Below are 19299 nucleotides of genomic sequence, written 5' to 3'. Positions count from 1 at the left end.
AGCTGCGTTGCCCTGTCAGGGTCATTGTGTCCCGTTGGGTGGCCGATGGCTGGGTCACTCTAATTGTCTGCTATTGAATTACCTAATGGAATGTGAAAATCAGAGGAGGCGTGTCACGGGGTCGCGCACAGCAGTCACCGCGGCGGCGCGCTTCAGTCCCGCGGCTCTGCGCGAGAACGGACCTCAGACGCGACAATAAAAACATCTAAACACAAACCCTGGAGAGGAGGAACGGGCTGCGTTTGAATAGATCATGTTTAATGGATTATATTGTAGATCTGATGTTTGATCTTGAACGAAACTGCAACGCAGCAGAAGTCTATATAGGTCAAGGTTTTTGAAAAAAGTTTGACTTATAGTTTCAGATCCTGTAAGTTTGTGATAAGATTTTGAAAGTATGCATTTTTCTAAATGAAAACAAATAAATTAACTAATTAATAAACTTAAATAAATAAATAAATAATCTTTTAACAAAAACAAACTATGGTACAGGGAAAATAGTTGTCTTGCAAAAATGAACGCTTAAATAAAGTTAATGTTTTATAGGCATATACCAACCTAACTTTATATATATACCATCTCTTATGTACAACAAAAACAAACTATATGCTATTGCATAAAAAGTTAATGTTAAGATATATATTGATTAATGACTATATTTCAAGATCGTGGGCTTCCTACAATATATCCTGTCTGACCTGTTTCTACATTTAATCTATTTACCAAAAACATCTGATTCATTATTAATGCATGCTTAAAGTTACTCAGATTAATCATACGTTCAGGGTTTTTTTACTTCCACTTTTAGCCTAACTTTATTTTCAAAACATTATTAAAAATCGTCTCTTTGCGATAATGATTTATTTTGAAATATCATGACTCATATTGGGCTTCTCTGTCGAGCATATGGCGATGGTCTGATCTTGAAAGCACGTGTAAAGTCATCTTTCAGCTGCGGCTGGTAAATGATCGCTGCCACGCGGAGATAAACACGATCGGCCAGTGACGGAACAAGAGCTCCTCCAAGTGGACAAAGGCAACATTACAACAACAACAACAAGGTTTAAGGGGGCTTGGAAAAAGCAAGGCTATTATTGTTTGTTTGCTTGCATTCAATTAACATGTTAATATGTATTTTTTTTCAAGATTTAGAAATTGCAAGGCTAAACAGTGTTTGTATTTGTATATACTAGGGTAGGTTGGTCTACGTTGTCCATTCAAGCATTGGCATATCTTTGTTTACAAGTCTATATTGGGTTTACTCCCATTATATCTCCAGAATTACATTTATTTAAAAAAGCCTGTCCTTATTTATGATGTTCAGTCACAGAATATTTATTTACTGTCTGTTCCTAAAATGTGGACTGAGATGGGGGGGAAAAGGACTTTTAAATACGCAGCACCTTTTGCGTGGAATAATCAACAAAGTTTAAAAATAGTTTTCACTAAATGCTTTTAAAAACAGTCTAAATGATTTAGAACTTGAAGCACAGGCTTGCAGATGTTTTGAATAGTTTGTGTGTCAATGTGTGATTCATGTTAACGCTTAATTGTTTTTTGTTTGTTAGACCCATGTGACATGTAAAAGAGATTTTTAATCTCAATGTGTCTTTCCTGGTAAAATAAAGGTAAAATAAAGGTTAAATTCATTCATTTTCTTGTCGGCTTAGTCCCTTTATTAATCTGGGGTCGCCACAGCGGAATGAACTGCCAACTCATCCAGCAAGTTTTCACACAGCGGATGCCCTTCCAGCCGCAACCCATCTCTGGGAAACATCCACACACACATTCACACACACACTACAGACAATTTAGCCTACCCAATTCACCTGTACCGCATGTCTTTGGACTGTGGGGGAAACCGGAGCACCCGGAGGAAACCCACGCAAAGGCAGGGAGAAGTTCGAACCGAGGTTCGAACCAGCGACCTTCTTGCTGTGAGACGACAGCACTACCTACTGCGCCACTGCCTTGCCCTAAAACAAAGATTATAATAATAATATAAAATTCTGTGTGGAGTTTAAGAAATGATTTTGAATAGATTAAATCTAAATGTTATACAGAATTCTATTTTATTATATTAATATACCTCAAAATGACTTAAATGGTTTAATCTAACATAATTTGTACAGCTAAAAAGTAAGATGTAATTTAGGATAGTAACTTATCGCATATTCTGTAAACACGTTACTTTTATTAAAAAAACTAAATATAATACATATTAAAAGTGTGAAATTAGTCAAATAAAATAGTAAATAAATATTAAATATACAAACATAAAGTAAATATAAATAAAAATAAATTAAACATTATAATAAAAATACTATATTCCAAGAGCAAAAAAAAAAAAAAAAAAAAATATATATATATATATATATATATATATATACACACACACACACACACACACACACACACACACACACACACACACACACACACACACACATATATATCAATCATCATACAACATGTTTAGAAATGTGTTGAAAAAATCTCTCCGTTACATAGAAATTGGGGGAAAAAATTAACAGGAGTACTTCAACGCTATATATTTTTTCCCCCAATTTCTATTTAACGGAGAGACTTTTTCAACACATTTCTAAACATAATAATTTTAATAACTCATTTCTAATAGCTGACTTATCTTATCTTTGCCATGATGACAGTAATTAATATTTTATGGATATTTCTCAAGACACTTCTATACAGCTTAAAGTGATATTTAAAGGCTTAACTAGGTTAATTAGGCAGGTTAGGGTAATTAGGCAAGTCATTGTATAACGATGGTTTGTTCTGTAGACTATCGAAAAAAATATATAGATAAAAGGGGCTAATAATTTTGTCCTTAAATGGCTTTTAAAAAATAAACATCGTTTTAAACATCTATTTTAAACATCGTTTGGGAAATATTTAAAAAAAAAATATCAAAAGGGGGTTTAATAATTTTGACTACAACTGTGTGTATATATTCATTTAAAAAATAAATTAAAAAGAGAACAATTTATTAACTGAATCTTAGATTAGAAGTAATAATACATTGACAACAACTATATTGAAATAAATTGTTGGACAAACGTTGTATATGTGGAGGGTAAAACTTAATTTTTCCTTATAATTAGCAGAAATTATGATTTTGGGGTACCTTCAAAATATAATCTTTGGAATGGGGTCTGCAGTATGCTATTATTTGATTAAACATACAATTACTGCAAATTACGATTTTAAAAGTTACCTGAAAGGTCAAGGCAGTCTTGTAGACGGGAAAACTGTGCATAATACTAACCTTATGCTGTGTAAAATCCTTGCAGATAGTTGATGACATGTCACATGTCCTGAAGGTCACTAACCTACAGACAGATGGATGGATATATGGATAGATAGATAGATAGACAGACAGACAGACAGACAGACAGACAGACAGACAGACAGACAGACAGACAGACAGGGTCTTGTTTACATCCTTTACGGCTAGAAACGCCTCTGCTGTTAATAATTCCAGTTTAGGTCTAGTAACTTTACGTAAAATTGTTACATTTACACAATTTTCCCCTTCTAAATGTCTCTTCGCTGTAAACAATATAAATTATCAGCATTATCCAACTACATTGGTCGGAATATTGACTTTAACGAACACAAATGTCGGTAAATTCAAGTAAAGTTTGAATCCCGCGGTGGCAGTCGAAGCAGACTGAGGGAAATGTTGTTGCGTCATGACGCACGACGTCACGCGGCTGGCCCTGGTCATGTGACTGGTGTTGCGAGGAAGCGCAGTCCATCAGAAAATCGTCCCGAGATGAATCGAATAATTATGAACGCCGTATTTGCCCTTATAGGACTCTTATCAGGTAAATTGACTTTATATTTGGTCTTTGACGTGTACGTCGTTTTGTTTTATAGGGTCCAGGGGGTTTTAGCGTGTGTTTAATGAATTAATGGCGGCTGCAGTGGGATGCCATAATCCGCAGTCATGTCATTCGATTAAATATCTCCGTTATCAATGTTATCCTGTTAATTCAAGAGTATTTGGAAAGATATTGTGTTTATGTTGCACTCGGCTGTTAAATACAAAGGGGTTTAGTGTTAAATGTTGATCGTGAATGAGGAAGCCCAAGCGGGTCATGTGACAGTCATGGTTTATTTAACAAATCCTACATTTCTAATCAATATTATACTTATGATAGAAATTAAGCTTATGTATTTGTGTTTTTTATACTAGACTAGATTTCAGTGGTTTATATGACACTGGACACCCAAATCTGATAATTTCGGTGCCTCCTAAATGTAAACTGCAGATATTAATGCGTGTTTTAAAACCTAACTCAGAATAATTTATATTAAAAAATATATATTTAAAATATTTGTGGGCTATTTAGTTTCAATAATGTTTATTTAGCTATTTCTATGCATTATAGTGCTGTAATGTTTGATTCTTCTGATTTATATAATTTACAATTTCAACTGCTTTTTTACTTATTTGCTTTGTAATATTATTTTTCATTTGTTTATATTGACTTTCATGAAGTCCTGCTTGAATACAGATGTTTTAATGTACTTAAAACACACACAAAATGTCATTGCGAGGTCATTAGATACAGAAATGTCAAAGCGATTGTCATTTAATTCCAATAAAGATTATGAAAATATGTGAAAATTGATTTCTTAATTTTCTGTCAGGTGTTTTGGGGGACAGTTTGACAGTTTTGCGAAGCCCTCAGTATGTGACTTTTCGGGATGAGCAGTGGCCCATATCGGGTGAAAAGATCCCAGATTTAGTTGCTCTGACCATGGGCTTCTCTGTTCGTGAGGTATTATGTCTGTTTTTTTATTTTTCTTATTTGTTGTAATAGCACATATGATGTCTTAATGTAAACACTGTGATAAACTTGATTTTTTAAAATCTTGCAGGATCTCGATTGGCCAGGTCTGGCTGCCGGTTCACTGTTCCAGCGTCCTCGTGCTAACGCTCTAATCGTTGTGCGTGGCATCGACAGCCTGGACTTTCCAAAAAACGTGTCCTCTTACCCTCTCGAAAATGTGGGTGACACATTCTCACATGCTGGATTTATTTTATGATGTGTGTTGTGCGTTGTTTTGTCTGGCCTTTTACTGATCTTTGACTCACTTTGCAGTTTACCAGAAACTATTGAGTAAAGATAAATAACTCCCTTTAGAACCGGAAAATGGGAAGCAATGTTCATCAGCTATATTTGTAAGTTTTAGAATTGAGCAGCAGTGTAGTTTCCCCTCCAGACTTCCCCATTTTATATCATGAGACATAAGACGCTTTTATCTATCTTGGACTGTGAGGGAAACCAGAGCACTCGGAGGAAACCCATGCGAACATGCAAACTCCACACACAAACTCCTACTGACCCAGCCGAGGCTCGAAGCAGCGACCTTCTAGCTGTGAGGCGACAGCACTACCTACTGCGCCACCACGTCGCCAGATGGAACATTATTTCAGCCATATTTTATTTTCACAAATGTTCATTTTAAACATTGAAGTGGACACTGTACTTGCATTCAATTTGACAGACTACTTCTGTATATACTAAATCATGGTTCTAAATTGGGTTTGATGCAAGACCAAAATGAAACTATCTTTCTTAATGTCTGCCGTTCAGTCTAAATTTTTATCTTCCTGTCTATCTGTTTATGTTGCAGCCGGTTCCGTTCACTCTGGACAGTGTGGCGAATACAATTCACACGCTGTTTGCTGACAGCACGCCTGTGGTCTTACAGCTCGCACCCAGTGAAGAGGTATGACCATAATAAAACACTAACCACACTAATGATGCCTGCAAACAAACAAAATGCTCTGCATTGCAAACCATGCATTTGAGAATGAAGAAGTAGTGTGCAGTTTAACCCTTTATAGGGCACTTTTTGAAATATTCATCAGAAATACAATACTAATGCTTCAGGGGCTTATAACAAGACTTTTGAACTTTTATGACTTGAAAGTTGTGTTGTAATGAATGTCAATGAAGTACTATATGTGACCCTGGACCACAAAATGTGACAGTTTTGACAGTAGCCAAAAATACATTTACAAGTAAAAGCTCATGTTCCATGAAAATATTTTATAAATGTTCTACTTTAAATATATCAAAACAAAATTTTGATTTGTAGCATGGATTGCTAAGAATTTAATTTGGACAATTATTATTATTATTATTATTATTATTATTTTATTGAAGTTTTTATAAAGATAGTATACAAATAACATTTACTTAGAATGTTTACAATCACAAAAAAGAAACAAATAGAAAGAAAACAATAATTGATAAATATTATAATAATAGATAAATAATATTGACAGCTTAAAAATAAAAAAGAGGGGGAGGGGGGGGGGGGGTTAATAAATAAATAAACTTCAATATAAAGGCAATAACTAGGACAAAGACAAAACCCCTGACAGCCTTTCAAAGATCAAGTAAGTATGTTTCAAATAATGCCCTGGTCTATTGGAAAAAGTTTGATTTCAAGTCATTTTGTCAAATACATATATATTTCTGTTTCAACCTCTGTGTCCATTCTGTTGAAGTAGGTTGTCGGGTCTTCATCCAGTTCACTGTAATTATTTTCCTAGCTGTTATTAATAATTTATGTAGTGCAAATAGGTGAGACTGACTGAATTGATCAGGGGGAAGCCATAAAGCATAAAAAATACTGGGTGCATTGGTATGTCATATTCTAAAACGTTTTTAATCTCCCTGGTAACCTCGTGCCAATACACTTGTATTTTGGGACATTCTCAAAATATGTGAACAAAGTCCCACACCTCTCAAACAATCTCTCCAGCATTGTGATAATTGTTTAGAACTATTGAATTTGGCGACCACTAATAAAACTCTGAAAAACCCCCATCTTCATCTTCCAGTCGAATCATCATCCTTCCATATTTGACTGCTTATACCCTTGTGACAATTTGTGCATATTTGTTCCCACATTTCATCCTCTATTATAGTGTTTAATTCTAATTCCCAATCTCTTTTGAGGTAATAAGAGTCATCAGATTTGTCCTGCATCAATTTTCTATATAAATGGGCTAATTTGGAAAAATTTAAAGGCGATTTTCTCAATATTTACATTTATTTTAACCATACACCAATGTAAAGCTTATTAAATTTCATGCGATGTATTAATCCCAATTTTCAAAAACAAAATTGACTCTTCTGACACCAACAATATATATAATATACCAAAGGTGCACAAATTTTACCACATTGTCAATATAAGAACTAAAACAAACACGCCCATAACCCAACAGCAACCACCCCTTTTTTGATATGTCAGTTATAGTTATTAGACACGCCCCTTACTGCTGATAGGCTGTGAATTTGTTTTTTGGAACTCTGTGGTAAAAAAAAAAAAAAAAAAAAACATTTTTCAAATATTGTTTAGTGCACATTTAAATAAGAAACTACTTTGAAGACTATTATAATAAACTCACCTGCTTTCAATGCTACAACGCAATGTTTATTTGTGTTTATTTCCTGAAAGTAAAATTTTCAATATATTATTCTGCTAATCCATTATGCCACTAATCTATATACTGCAAGATGTATTCTCTTTGTTGTGAGGACTGTGTCATGTCATGGTGACAAATAGAAAAGGTTAAATCATATAAGCAGAGTTGTGGTTTTGACACCCTTCAAGCAGAAACGGAGGAGCAGCACTTTGCAAATGCCAGAACATCTAGTATCAAGAAAGACCAATTCAAGGAAATTCAAAAAATATGTCTTTAAAATGTGAATACAAAACTAGCAACAATTATGCTTCAAATTTATTTGCGTAAATATAAAAGAAAAAGTGTTATGTGTGTGATTATGATTATTTTCAAAATAACTATACTTTCAAAGCAGTTTTACAAAAAGGGTCACATTAGTACAAAATCAGTAAAAGTTAGGAAATGAATGGGGTTAACAACAGGAGCTGTCAAAATACACTAGCAATATGCAGTTACACAGAATAATTCACTTTTTTAAAGAATCTGTTAGTAAATTTGAAAATCGTCAACGAGAATAGCCTTGTGAGAAATAGAAAGAGAAAACTGAGAGAGAAAACTGAAATTATTGTGTTTGGAAACAAAGATGAGGTTCTCAAGGTAAATGCGTACCTTGACACTAAAGGTCAAACGACAAAAAATAAGGTCAAGAATCTTGGTGTGACTCTGGAGTCAGATCTGAGTTTCAACAGTCATGTCAAAGCAGTCAGTAAATCAGCATACTATCATCTCAAAAACATAGCAAGAATCAGATGCTTTGTTTCTAGTGAAGATTTAGAAAAACTTGTTCATGCTTTTATCAGCAGCAGGGTGGATTACTGTAATGGACTCCTCACTGGCCTTCCTAAAAAGACAGTCAGACAGTTGCAGCTCATCCAGAACGCTGCAGCCAGAATTCTAACCAGAAGCAGAAAATCAGAGCACATCACACCTGTCCTCAGGTCTTTACACTGGCTGCCAGTTACATTCAGAATAGATTTTAAAGTATTATTACTGGTCTATAAATCACTAAATGGCCTAGGACCTAAATACATCACAGATATGCTCACTCAATACAAACCTAACAGATCACTCAGATCTTTAGGATCATATAAACTAGAAGTTCCAAGAGTTCAGTCAAAGCAGGGTGAATCGGCTTTTAGCCACTATGCCCCTCGCTGCTGGAATCAGCTTCCAGAAATGATCAGATGTGCTCCAACATTAGGCACATTCAAATCAAGACTGAAAACACATCTGTTTAGCTGTGCCTTTACTGAATGAGCACTGTGCTGCGTCCGACAGATTGCACTATCATGTTTTTCTCTTCTTCTTCATTCTTTTATATCACATTTTACCTGTTTTTATGTTTTGTTTTGTTTTTATGCATTTTTATTATTTGTTTTTATTTTTATTTTACTTGTTTCTTTTATTCTTGTTTATGTAAAGCACTTTGAATTGCCATTGTGTATGAAATGTGCTATATAAATAAACTTGCCTTGCCTTGCCTTGCCTTGTGGTAAAGTGCGTTGACGTATATCACTAAAGTGCAAACGGCGACCAGAGTTCGATTCCCTCCTTTACCGATCTTACCCCTCTCTCTGCTCCACACATTTTCCTGTCTATAATTTCCCCTATCCTGTCCAATAAAAGGTGAAAAACACCTAAAAAATGGTGTTATCTGTAATATGGAGTGTTTATAAAGAAGTGTCTGGTGCCTATGGAGTGAAAAGAGTGTTTTCTACAGGTAATTTGTTCAGCCCTCTGTGTAGCATAATAAAATGAACATTCATTCATTCATTTTCTTGTCGGCTTAGTCACTTTATCAATCTGGGGTCGCCACAGCAGAATGAACCGCCAACTTATCCAGCAAGTTTTTACGCAGCGGATGCCCTTCCAGCTGCAACCCATCTCTGGGAAACATCCACACACACATTCATACACTACGGACAATTTAGCCTACCCAATTCACCTGTGCTAGATGTCTTTGTACTGTTGGGGAACCCTGAGCACCCGGAGGAAACCCACGCGAATGCAGGGAAAGCATGCAAACTCCACACAAAAACGCCAACTGAGCCGAGGCTCGAACCAACGTCCCAGCGACCTTCTTGCTGTGAGGCGACAGCACTACCTACTGCGCCACTGCTTCGCCCCAATAAAATGAACAATGGTACAATAATAATGCCCTAACTTACAAAGGTGAAAAATATGAATATTAATGGAAAGTACATCAATATTCAATGAAGATCAAGTATGATAAATAACGAATGAATTTTGAAACTATAGTAATACTGGAAAAGTTCATAACACCAAATTGTCCAATTTCTTTCAGAGTAATAAGTTTTGTGGGAATATTTTAGGGTATTTTAATTTTATTAGTTTCTGTTATGTATTGTTATGAATTTACAATGTGCAATTAGAAAATAATGTTCAATTTATGCTATAAACAATATATTTATTATAACTATTAGCTCAATAAACTACTTGCTGCTTATTAATAGTTAGCAGTAGGGTTTAGGTACTGGGTAGCAAAATATCTTATTATCTTTAAATAATATCTTAATAATAAGCAAGTAAAATGCCAGTACTTAATATTGTGAATTGTTATTAAAGTGTTACTTAATTTTATTATGTATTCTTTATCATATTACTTGTCAGGCATCTGTTTTTATATTGAAAATAAATAAATCAAATATCAGTGTGTAAAATGGCAAAAATGATTACAATGATGAATGATTACTCATTTGTTGCGGTAATTCTAACAAACTATAAAAACATGATAAAATACCATGTATTAAACCTAGAACATTTGCTTTCAGTGTCTAATATTGAAAGAAGTCTTGATTTTTGTCTTTCAGAGGCTGTATATGATGGGAATGGCCAACACAGTTTTTGAGGATCTTCCTGTCACTCTGCAGCAGATTCGTGGACGTCTGTCTCAGGACGGATCCGTTCTCACGTCCCTTCCTCTCGTCTCTCTCAGCCGCAACAATGAGGTAAACGCGTGCTCAAGTATTTCAGCATCAGTTTATTTTTTAGACTATGCAGTGTATATATACATAGCTATCCAGACATGAACTGTTTTTAGGCTGAAGTAGGAAATGGCTTTCTCTGACTTTATTTATTGATATGTGAAAGTACTTGTTACAGATTGAAACCGTGTTCAGAACGTGCATGTTGGGTTTGTTTTCCCACACCAAACTACATGCTGGTCTAAATATAAATGTGTGTGTGTGTTTCAGGCTGATCTTCTGTTCCTCTCTGAGGTTCAGGTGCTGTATGACATCTCAGCTCTGGTGAGTTTCACTACAACATATTATAACGTTTGTGAGAATATTTTAAGGGAACTGTTTTAAACAGGCAGTCTCCTACATGAATTTTAGTATATTTATCGTTGACTAAATTTGAAGATCTTATATGATCTGATTTTTGTTGTTATTTGTGTTTGGATATCGTATAAGTTATGGTATCGTATAAATTAGGTTTCATTTCTTAGTTTTTTTTCCTTAGTTCCGTCTTTCCAGTTGGGACAAAATTAGGGTTGGGCGATATGAGCAGAAGAAACCTATCACGATTTTCTTGAACAATATTGCGATTTCGATTTTAATCACAATTTTGACACACACAGACATGTGATTCTGAAACATATTTCCAAAGGAAAACAATTAGATCTTTATCAAAGACCTGTAACATGCCTCTAAAATAGACACAAGGCAAAAAAATTGAAATCACATTGTGATGGTTTAACAAGTTGGCTTTAGAACAGACCTATGGCAATACAAATAAATAGACTACTGTGTGTGTGTGTGTGTGTGCCGTTAATTAAAAGTAAGGGTCCGATGTTCTGTCTGACCACATGTTTAAGGTAGTTGCGTCTACTTTTCTACGAGTCCACAGATTTGTTTTTGCCATGCATAGGTCATAGGGCTGTATGATTAATCAAATCGGAATCGCAATTGGTTAAATCGCAAGAGGCTGCGATATAAATTATGTATTATTTAAGTTCCCTAACCCAGAGCAAATGCGTGACTGCGGTCTGCGTGTGACAGTCTTACTAGCCAGTTGAGTGAGCAGTTTGTTCTGCCCAATCAAAATTGCGCAGTTGAACTATGCAGAACGCCTACAATAAAAAAACAAACAAACAAACAGGAAAGCACGGACAAGTGTGATTATAGCATCTGCTACTTCAGAGGAATTAATAGATGAATTGATATGAAAAAGAGAAACAGCACTGGTAATATGAGAATATTTTAGTTTAAAACTCACACACACCGAATAAAAACATTTGTAGGAGCTGTCGCAGAATTGTTGCCACGGCCTACAGATTATTGAGGTGAAGCTTGACTACAAAATTAAATCGCAAATCTAATTGCAATCGCAATATTTGTCAAAAAAAAAAAAAAACGCATTTAGATCTTTTCCCCAAATCACACAACCCTAATAGATCATAGACCTCTTTGTGATGCTGCCATGAAACAGGATGTTCGCATATCGTGACTTTTAAGCGCACAAGTTCCTTATTTCCAATGGAGGCGCACGGCTTGCGCGAATATCGGAAGTGACGCGCGCACATATTCCATGCACACCAGGTTGAAAACATCTTTACTTTCAGAATGATCAACCGATCGGCTTTATACTTTGTGTGGAATATACACTTTTCAGTATATCAGTTTGGTGTTGGGTTGTCAAAGGTTCATAGGTTGCTAGGCAACCAATTGTTTTCTCAGAGGATGACAAGCTGTCGCTTTGATACAAGTTTTATTTATGGAGAAAATTATAAAGCACTGCAGTGTTTGGCTGTTCTGTGTTTGTCTAAGATAATTAGTCCACTAAAATTTGTATGTTCCATACAAGCTGAAGGGTCAGCTCTTGTCACGTGACTCGCGGTGCGAGTTTGTGAGTCCTTCCCTGGGCATTTCCCCTTCGCAAAAAGCTTTCCAAAGACGTCTGTTTCTTACTCATTTTGCTGCTTATGGGTTAAATTTGGGGCACTCAAGTTACAGAGAGAATACAGTGATTTTTCAAAATAAAAGATTGTTCAGACTCAGATAATACATAAAACAGAAATAATTAATGATTTCTTTGTGGTCCAAAACCAATTGATTCAATGTCCGGTACCGGTCTGGGGCCTGGTGGTTGAGGACTGTTAGGCAAATTTAGAAATTGCACAAATGTGCGATTTCGAAACGATTTCAAATAATCGCACAGCCCTAGAAAAAATGTCAACATTTTCTTCATTATTTGATGTAGCCGGATTTTTGTAGGACCTCTTTGTGTTGTTTTGTCTATAGAAATCTCATAGTACATCAACTGTTTGCTCACACTTTACAATAAGGTTAGATTAGTTAATGTATTTACTAACATGAACTAATGCTGGTTTCACATCAATGGCGGAATTACTTTTCGCACAAGTAAATTACGTAAAAAAAATTTGTAAACGCGATTAAAGGTAAATTACTGCCACGTAGTGCGAATAATGCAGAATGACTGATGCGTTTGCTGCAAATGTGTGGAATTCACCTCAATTGCATCGTTTCAACATGTTTGAATAATTGATATTAAGTGAAAAATTTGTGTGAGGAGAAACATCCCGTGAGTAAACTAGAGCTATGATGCGCTGCTCCAGACTTTATGTAAACCCAGCATTAAAATGAAAGATACTTTGCCACAGCATTTCTTTAATATTGATCAACATTTACCAGTGTTATTAAAATCCAAATTTATGTTTGTTAACATTAGTTAGTCGGGAGTTAACAAACTACCAACCGAATGTTCATTAGTAAATGCAATCTTCTTGTAAAGTTTTTCCAACTAATTCCTTTGAAAATTGTTTAAAAGAATCTCTAAATCAAATCTATAATTAAATAAAATGACAGTGGCAGTTTTAAAGTATAAAAAGAATTGTGCTGATATTTCCACTGAGGATTGATCGTTTCTGTGTTGTTTGAACTGTTCGTTTGCTACAGTTGCAGAAACACAAGCATCTGGCTAAAGATCCTGCTCCTGATCTTTACTCTCTGGAGCTGGCGGGACTGGAGGAGATTGTTCGCCGCTACGGCACAGACTCACCTCAGTACACCGACGCCATTAGGATCCTTACAATTGCTCTGCAGAAGGTATGATGTTACTACATAGGAAATTTACTGAATTATTTAGCAGGATTGTTCACCCAAAAATCTAAATTCACTCACTCTCTCACCCTCAAGTGGTTCCAAATCTTTGAGTTTCCTTTTTCTATTGAACACAAAAGATATTTTGAAGAAAACAGAAACTATTTACTATATAGTTCACCTAAAATTCTGTCATCATTTACTCACCCTTTATTTTTCTAAAAACCTGTTTGAGTTTCTTTCTTCTGTTGAACACAAAAGTAGATATTTTGAGGAATGTTGGAAACCTGTAACCATTGATTTCCATAGTAAGAAAAACAAATACTATGAAATTCAGTGGTCACAAGTTTCCAACATTTTATGTTCAACAGAAGAAAGACACTTGGGTAAGTTTTGATGTAAAGGAGGAGTAAATAATGACAGAATTTTCTTTTTTTTTTTGGTGAACTATACCTTTAGATGGAAATGAGACATTTAGACACTTAAAACTGTGACTTATTTACAATTCCCAAAGTGAACAAAATCAATGAAGTAATCAAAAATAAAGAAAAAGATACTAAAAATATACTGTTAATATGATATTTGCAATGTATATAATGTTTGGGACAAAACACAAAGATTGGGGAAATGATAGAGCAGGCAGAAGCGACGATAGTGGCTTTAAAAAAAGAAAAGAACAAAACCCAAACAGTATATAACTCCAAAGAAACATCTAACTAACTAAATGAATAAACAAAATGAATAAACACACGATGAGGGTCATAGTAGGGATGGTATCGTTAAGGTTTTAACGATATTACTTTTATCAATACCTTTTATTGATTCGGTACTTTAATGATTCTTTTATCGGTACTTTAGTGTTTTTTTTATATGAAAATTTAACAGAATTAACAACACTTTATTTTAATATTACATTTTTATGGTAAATTAAAACGCAACCAATAATTGTAAAACAAATAAATAAAATTTTCCTGTAAAAGGATGTACAGTGGTTTGAAGTAAAATGACTCAGTTTTGAACCATTCTTCTGGAGAAAAATCAACATGTTTGCCTTTTCTGGCAGAAGTCGGGTTCTTTCTTGGTTTATTGTGCTCCATGCAGTTGAAAACACCCTCTCTGAGTTGCAAAATGCAGTTAAATGAGAGAATGTTTATGATTTTTCTTTTCTTTTTTTTTTCTTTTATTAATGTTCACATAAATGAGGTAACAGTGTTTTGGGAGTTAATACAGTTTTGGAGCATCTTGCCATGTAAAAATAAGCAGGTTTTTTTTATAATTTCATAATAAGCATAGTTTATTATTAGGCTATATTTGTAAATACAGCTGATGTAAAAGCATTTTTAATGTTTGAGATTAATTTAGGCTGCTGCAGAAAAAAACTGATGTTTTCATTGTAACTGAATGTGTGTGTTTATTTACCTATTAATATTAATTAGGTGATTGACTGCTGGTGTAATGATGTGGAGGATGTAATGTTACCGTTAGTAACTGGGCAGTCAAAAACTTTTCATTGTAGTTAATGCAATGTGGTGCTGGCCCCTAACCTAATGTACTAAACACAAGAGTAGCCCTGCGTTTTACAAAATGTATATCTCATGACTTTCTTACCTGTCCGCTTCATCCGAGCCTTGTAAACAACGTGACAAATGAATGAAACGGATAAACAGGTTGATACGGATGGCAGACGGATTATGTGAACACAGAAACAGGCAACGACAAAACAACAGAATGAACAGTTAAACAGGGTCTTTTTTTTTAAAACACGACGCAATAAAGACAAGCACAGGTACAACAGAGGCTAGAGGGACTGGTGAGTGGTCTTGGCCTATTGGAAATGATGTCAGAGTGACGTGACAGGGGAGAAATGATTGACAGGATGATTGACCAATGACCGGATCTGGGAAAGAACAGAGCAAGGGATTGAGAGAGAGAGGAAAAATACAAACAGGGCCCAAAACAAATGCTTTTGACAAAATTACTTACATATTTAGTTTTATTTAAATATTAGAATTTTTATTTACTAGGAACATAAGATCATTGATTCTTTTGTCGTTATTCATAAAATGTCATTCATTAAATTAATAAGAAGATTTCTCCACTCAGATTTCACATGTTATGTGTGTGTAATTTATACTGTTAGTCGTGAATAATATAAACAGTGCTTCTGTTTTTAACGCTTTCGTTCATGTGTGAAGTTTGCAGATGACGTCTCCAGTGTTTACGGAAACAATGCGGTTGTAGAAGTCGTGACCGTGAAGACTTTTGAAGTCCCTCTGACCAGAAAATCACGCTCCATCCTCGAGTCCAAGCAAATGGTAAGTAAAAACCTAAACATTTCAGCATGCGAAAGCTAAGTGTTCCTAAAAATGTGTTGATTTTGGAGCATTATTTCATTCATCAGGGCTCAAGAAGAACCAATCGATTCAAGAACGTGCCTGTAAGACATTAAATGTTGAGCAGTAGATTTCATGTAGCGTTTAGCAAATGCTTTCCAAAGTCTTGCTTGGCTAAAGGGTTAGCTAGCACTAGCATGTTTTAGTTTTGTGTTGTTAGAAAAATGGTTTCACCCTTATTGATTATCACCTTTAGAGCCAGTATCCTCATTGTTTTTCTTCTAAACAAAGAGTTTGCAGAACAGTAGAAACCCCCCACCGTTGACCTGCTCCTGAACGCTGACCTACTTTTTAACACCAGCATGTGGTTGTTTCAGAGTAACCCTGGAAGCCCCTACAACCTGGCCTACAAGTACAACTTTGACTACGCTGTGATCTTCAACATCGTCCTGTGGCTAATGATCGTGTTAGCATTAGCCGTCATCGCTATCTCCTACAACCTCTGGAACATGGATCCGGGATACGATAGCATCATCTACAGGATGACCAATCAGAAGATCCGACTGGACTGAAGAAGTCCGTCACATTCCATTCCATTTGTGTGTGTGTGTTTAAATGTGTGTGTGTGTTTTTTTTTTTTGATGTCATTGTACAAATGCTTTGTCTTTAAGACTCAATCAAACACAGAGATACAGATTATTTATTGTTGGAGAATCCTAATCGTTGTATGGTGTGAATCTACTGAAGTGGATGTAAAGAGTTCAGATTTAACATATTTATTATTGTTTGTCGTTCACTTGATTGTGCTCTTTACCGTCCTGAAGACTGGATGTAGTGTAATTACACCATTCCTGTGTACATTAGCTCTGAATTGCTGTCATTTTCATTGAGTAGAGCTAGAAAGTGGGAAATGAGACATTTAAGGTATGATGTTTTGTTGTGTATAGATGTTGTTCATGCTTATTGTGTACAAATGCAAGTGTAACTCAAATAATAAAACAAAATTCCATCACTTACAACAGTTTTTAATGTCTTTGAGTCACAAGTACACACGTTCACAATACTGTACCAAGCCAATTTACAGGGTTCTGAAGTCTTAAAATGTCTCAAATTTCATAAAACAAAATTTTAGGCCTTAAAAAGACTGAAAAATGAAATATTGTGTCGCAAGTCTTAAATTATTTTAAACAGGTCTTAATTTTACTATATCCATGTAAAGCTACCCAATCGGGCCAACATGCATTCAATCACTAACATTCCATCTCAATAACATGTTTTATTGGGCCATTAGAAAAAAATCCTTAGCCTTTAGACTTGTGTAAGTCTAAAGTTTAATTTATACTGGTCTTAAAAAGGTCTTACAATGTCTCAAATTTCATAAAACAAAATTTTAGGCCTTAAAAAGTCTTAAAATGACTGAAATATTGTGTTGTAAGGCTTAAATCTTTTTAAACAGGTCTTAATTTTACTACGTCCATGTAAAGCTACCCAATCGGGCCAACATGCATCCAATCACTAACATTCCATCTCAATAACATGTTTTAACTGGGCCATTAGAAAAAATCCTAAGCGTTTAGCCTTGTGTAAGTCAGAAATTTAATTTATTATGGTCTTAAAAGGTCTTTAAATTTTGTAAAAATAAATTTTAGGCCTTAAAAAGTATTAAAATGACTGAAATATTGTGTTGTAAGTCTTAAATCATTTTACACAAGTCTGAGTTTTCCAATATTCATGTAAAGCTACCCAATCAGGCCAACATGCATCCAACCACTAACATTCCATCTCATTAACATATGTTTTTTTTTATATTTTAACTGGGTCATTAGAAAACATCCTTAGCGTTTAGACTTGTGGAAGTCTAACATTTAATTTATAATGGTCTTTAAAAAGTCCTAAAAAGTCTTACATTTCGTAAAAGTAAAAGTGTAAGTCTTAAATCATTTTAAACAAGTCTGAATTTTCCTATATCCATGTTAAGCTACCCAACAATCAGGTCAACATGCATCCAGTCACTAATATTCCATCTCAATGAAAGGTTTACCAAACTTTACTTATTAACAATTTATTACCAATATGGTTTATCTTCCTTACCAAAATATGTTTTTTTTTATGTTTTACCTGGGCCATTAGAATAAATTCTTAGTGTTTAGCCCTGTGTCTGAAAAAAGAAAAGTCTGAACTTTAATTTATAATGGTCTTAAAAAGGTCTTAAATTTCGTAAAACAAACTTTTAGACCCTAAAAAGTCTTTAAATGACTGAAATATTGTGTTGTAAGTCTTAAATAATTTTAAACAGTTCTTAATTTTCCTATAAAGCTACCCAATCAAGACAACATGCGTCCAATCATTAACATTGAATCTCAATAAATTTTAGCAAAACTTTATTTGTTAACTATTTATTACAAATATGGTTTATCTTTCTTACAATAACATATGTTTTTTAAGGTTTTATGTGGGCCATTAGAAAATATATTTATCTATTAGCCTCGTGTTAATTTATATTGGTCTTTACATTTTAAAATGTCTTAAATTTCGTAAAGACTAAATTTTAAGCCATCTCAATAACATTTGTTTTACTGGGCCATTAGAAAAAATCTTAAGCGTTTAGCCTTGTGCATGTCTGAAATTTTATTTATGGTCTTACATTTGACTCGATGAAACATGTAGAAAACCCTGATTTAACCATTGCAAAAAAACAAATGATTGCACAACACTTTGTTATTGTGAAGTACAACAAAAAATGAAACCTTTTAGCATATTTATGTAATACATGTAGACAGTTTTTAGAGGGGGAGAGGGTGTTAAAAAACAAGAAGTGGCTCTTTCTCAATTGTGATCACAAGTGTTGCTAAAAAGAAAAAATAAGCGTCTAGACCTGCATGTATTTTCAGCTGTCTTGCATATTCAATATTTTCTGTGTTATGATGCAGGAAGTTGAACACTGAGGAAAAGAAAAGTTGTTTCTAGTCTTGTCTAATTGAAGAGTACAGATGCAAAAAACTTTGAATTTTCTCCTAAATTGAGCATTTATTTAGCCTGCTATGTTTATGTTGAGTTATTTTACTTTAAAGGCAATGAAAATAACTTATTTGTCACTATAAAAGTACAAGTACTGAGCCTGCACACATGGTTTAGAAAAAAACGCTCATTTTATAAGAAAATATCAATATTTCCATCTAAACTCTTCAATTGTGCTTGTGTACCTTTTAGTTGTGTAGACTTTAGCTAAATTGCCTGATCAGGTCGGAAGTGTAGCTAAAATAGCAATACCAGATTGTGAAATTAATTAATAGGAAAGTTCATCCAAATTTAAGTTTTCTTACTGTTTAATCACCCTTGAGGGGTAACAAAACATTTAGAGTTTGTT

General features: G+C 34.4%; 1 protein-coding gene and 1 long non-coding RNA gene across 4 annotated transcripts; one reads left to right on the top strand and one right to left on the bottom strand.

Annotated features, from left to right (window-relative positions):
- Window positions 1-849: 849 nt before the first annotated feature.
- Window positions 850-3693, bottom strand: LOC137488909 (uncharacterized). Of its 2 annotated transcripts, none has more exons than XR_011008192.2 (3): window positions 3536-3693; window positions 3287-3350; window positions 850-1976 (listed from the first exon to the last, which is right to left on the bottom strand). It is a non-coding gene; the product is annotated as an uncharacterized lncRNA (long non-coding RNA). The 2 variants fall into 2 exon arrangements; XR_012397777.1 differs by having other exon boundaries at window positions 1143-1976; window positions 3542-3693.
- atp6ap2 (ATPase H+ transporting accessory protein 2) lies at window positions 3674-16948 on the top strand. Of its 2 annotated transcripts, XM_009296094.4 has the most exons (10): window positions 3674-3848; window positions 4678-4808; window positions 4909-5037; window positions 5668-5763; window positions 10348-10485; window positions 10732-10785; window positions 13456-13605; window positions 15795-15914; window positions 16001-16036; window positions 16310-16945. In XM_009296094.4, exons 1-10 carry the CDS (start codon window positions 3701-3703, stop codon window positions 16502-16504), a joined length of 1197 nt encoding a protein of 398 aa, XP_009294369.1. In that variant the 5' UTR covers window positions 3674-3700; the 3' UTR covers window positions 16505-16945. The 2 variants fall into 2 exon arrangements, with proteins under 2 accessions (XP_009294369.1, NP_998188.2); NM_213023.2 differs by lacking the exon at window positions 16001-16036 and having other exon boundaries at window positions 3687-3848; window positions 16310-16948.
- Window positions 16949-19299: the final 2351 nt, after the last annotated feature.

Source organism: Danio rerio, chromosome 22 (assembly GCF_049306965.1).
Source record: "Danio rerio strain Tuebingen ecotype United States chromosome 22, GRCz12tu, whole genome shotgun sequence".
Classification (NCBI taxonomy): domain Eukaryota; kingdom Metazoa; phylum Chordata; class Actinopteri; order Cypriniformes; family Danionidae; genus Danio; species Danio rerio.
This window is presented reverse-complemented; position numbering and strand designations above follow the sequence as displayed.

Coding starts and splice junctions, on each gene's coding strand:
- atp6ap2 (XM_009296094.4), top strand. CDS start 3,701: ATGTTGTTGCGTCATGACGCACGACGTCACGCGGCTGGCCCTGGTCAT. Junction 4,809..4,908: donor TGGGCTTCTCTGTTCGTGAG/GTATTATGTCTG, acceptor AAAATCTTGCAG/GATCTCGATTGGCCAGGTCT. Junction 5,038..5,667: donor CCTCTTACCCTCTCGAAAAT/GTGGGTGACACA, acceptor TTTATGTTGCAG/CCGGTTCCGTTCACTCTGGA.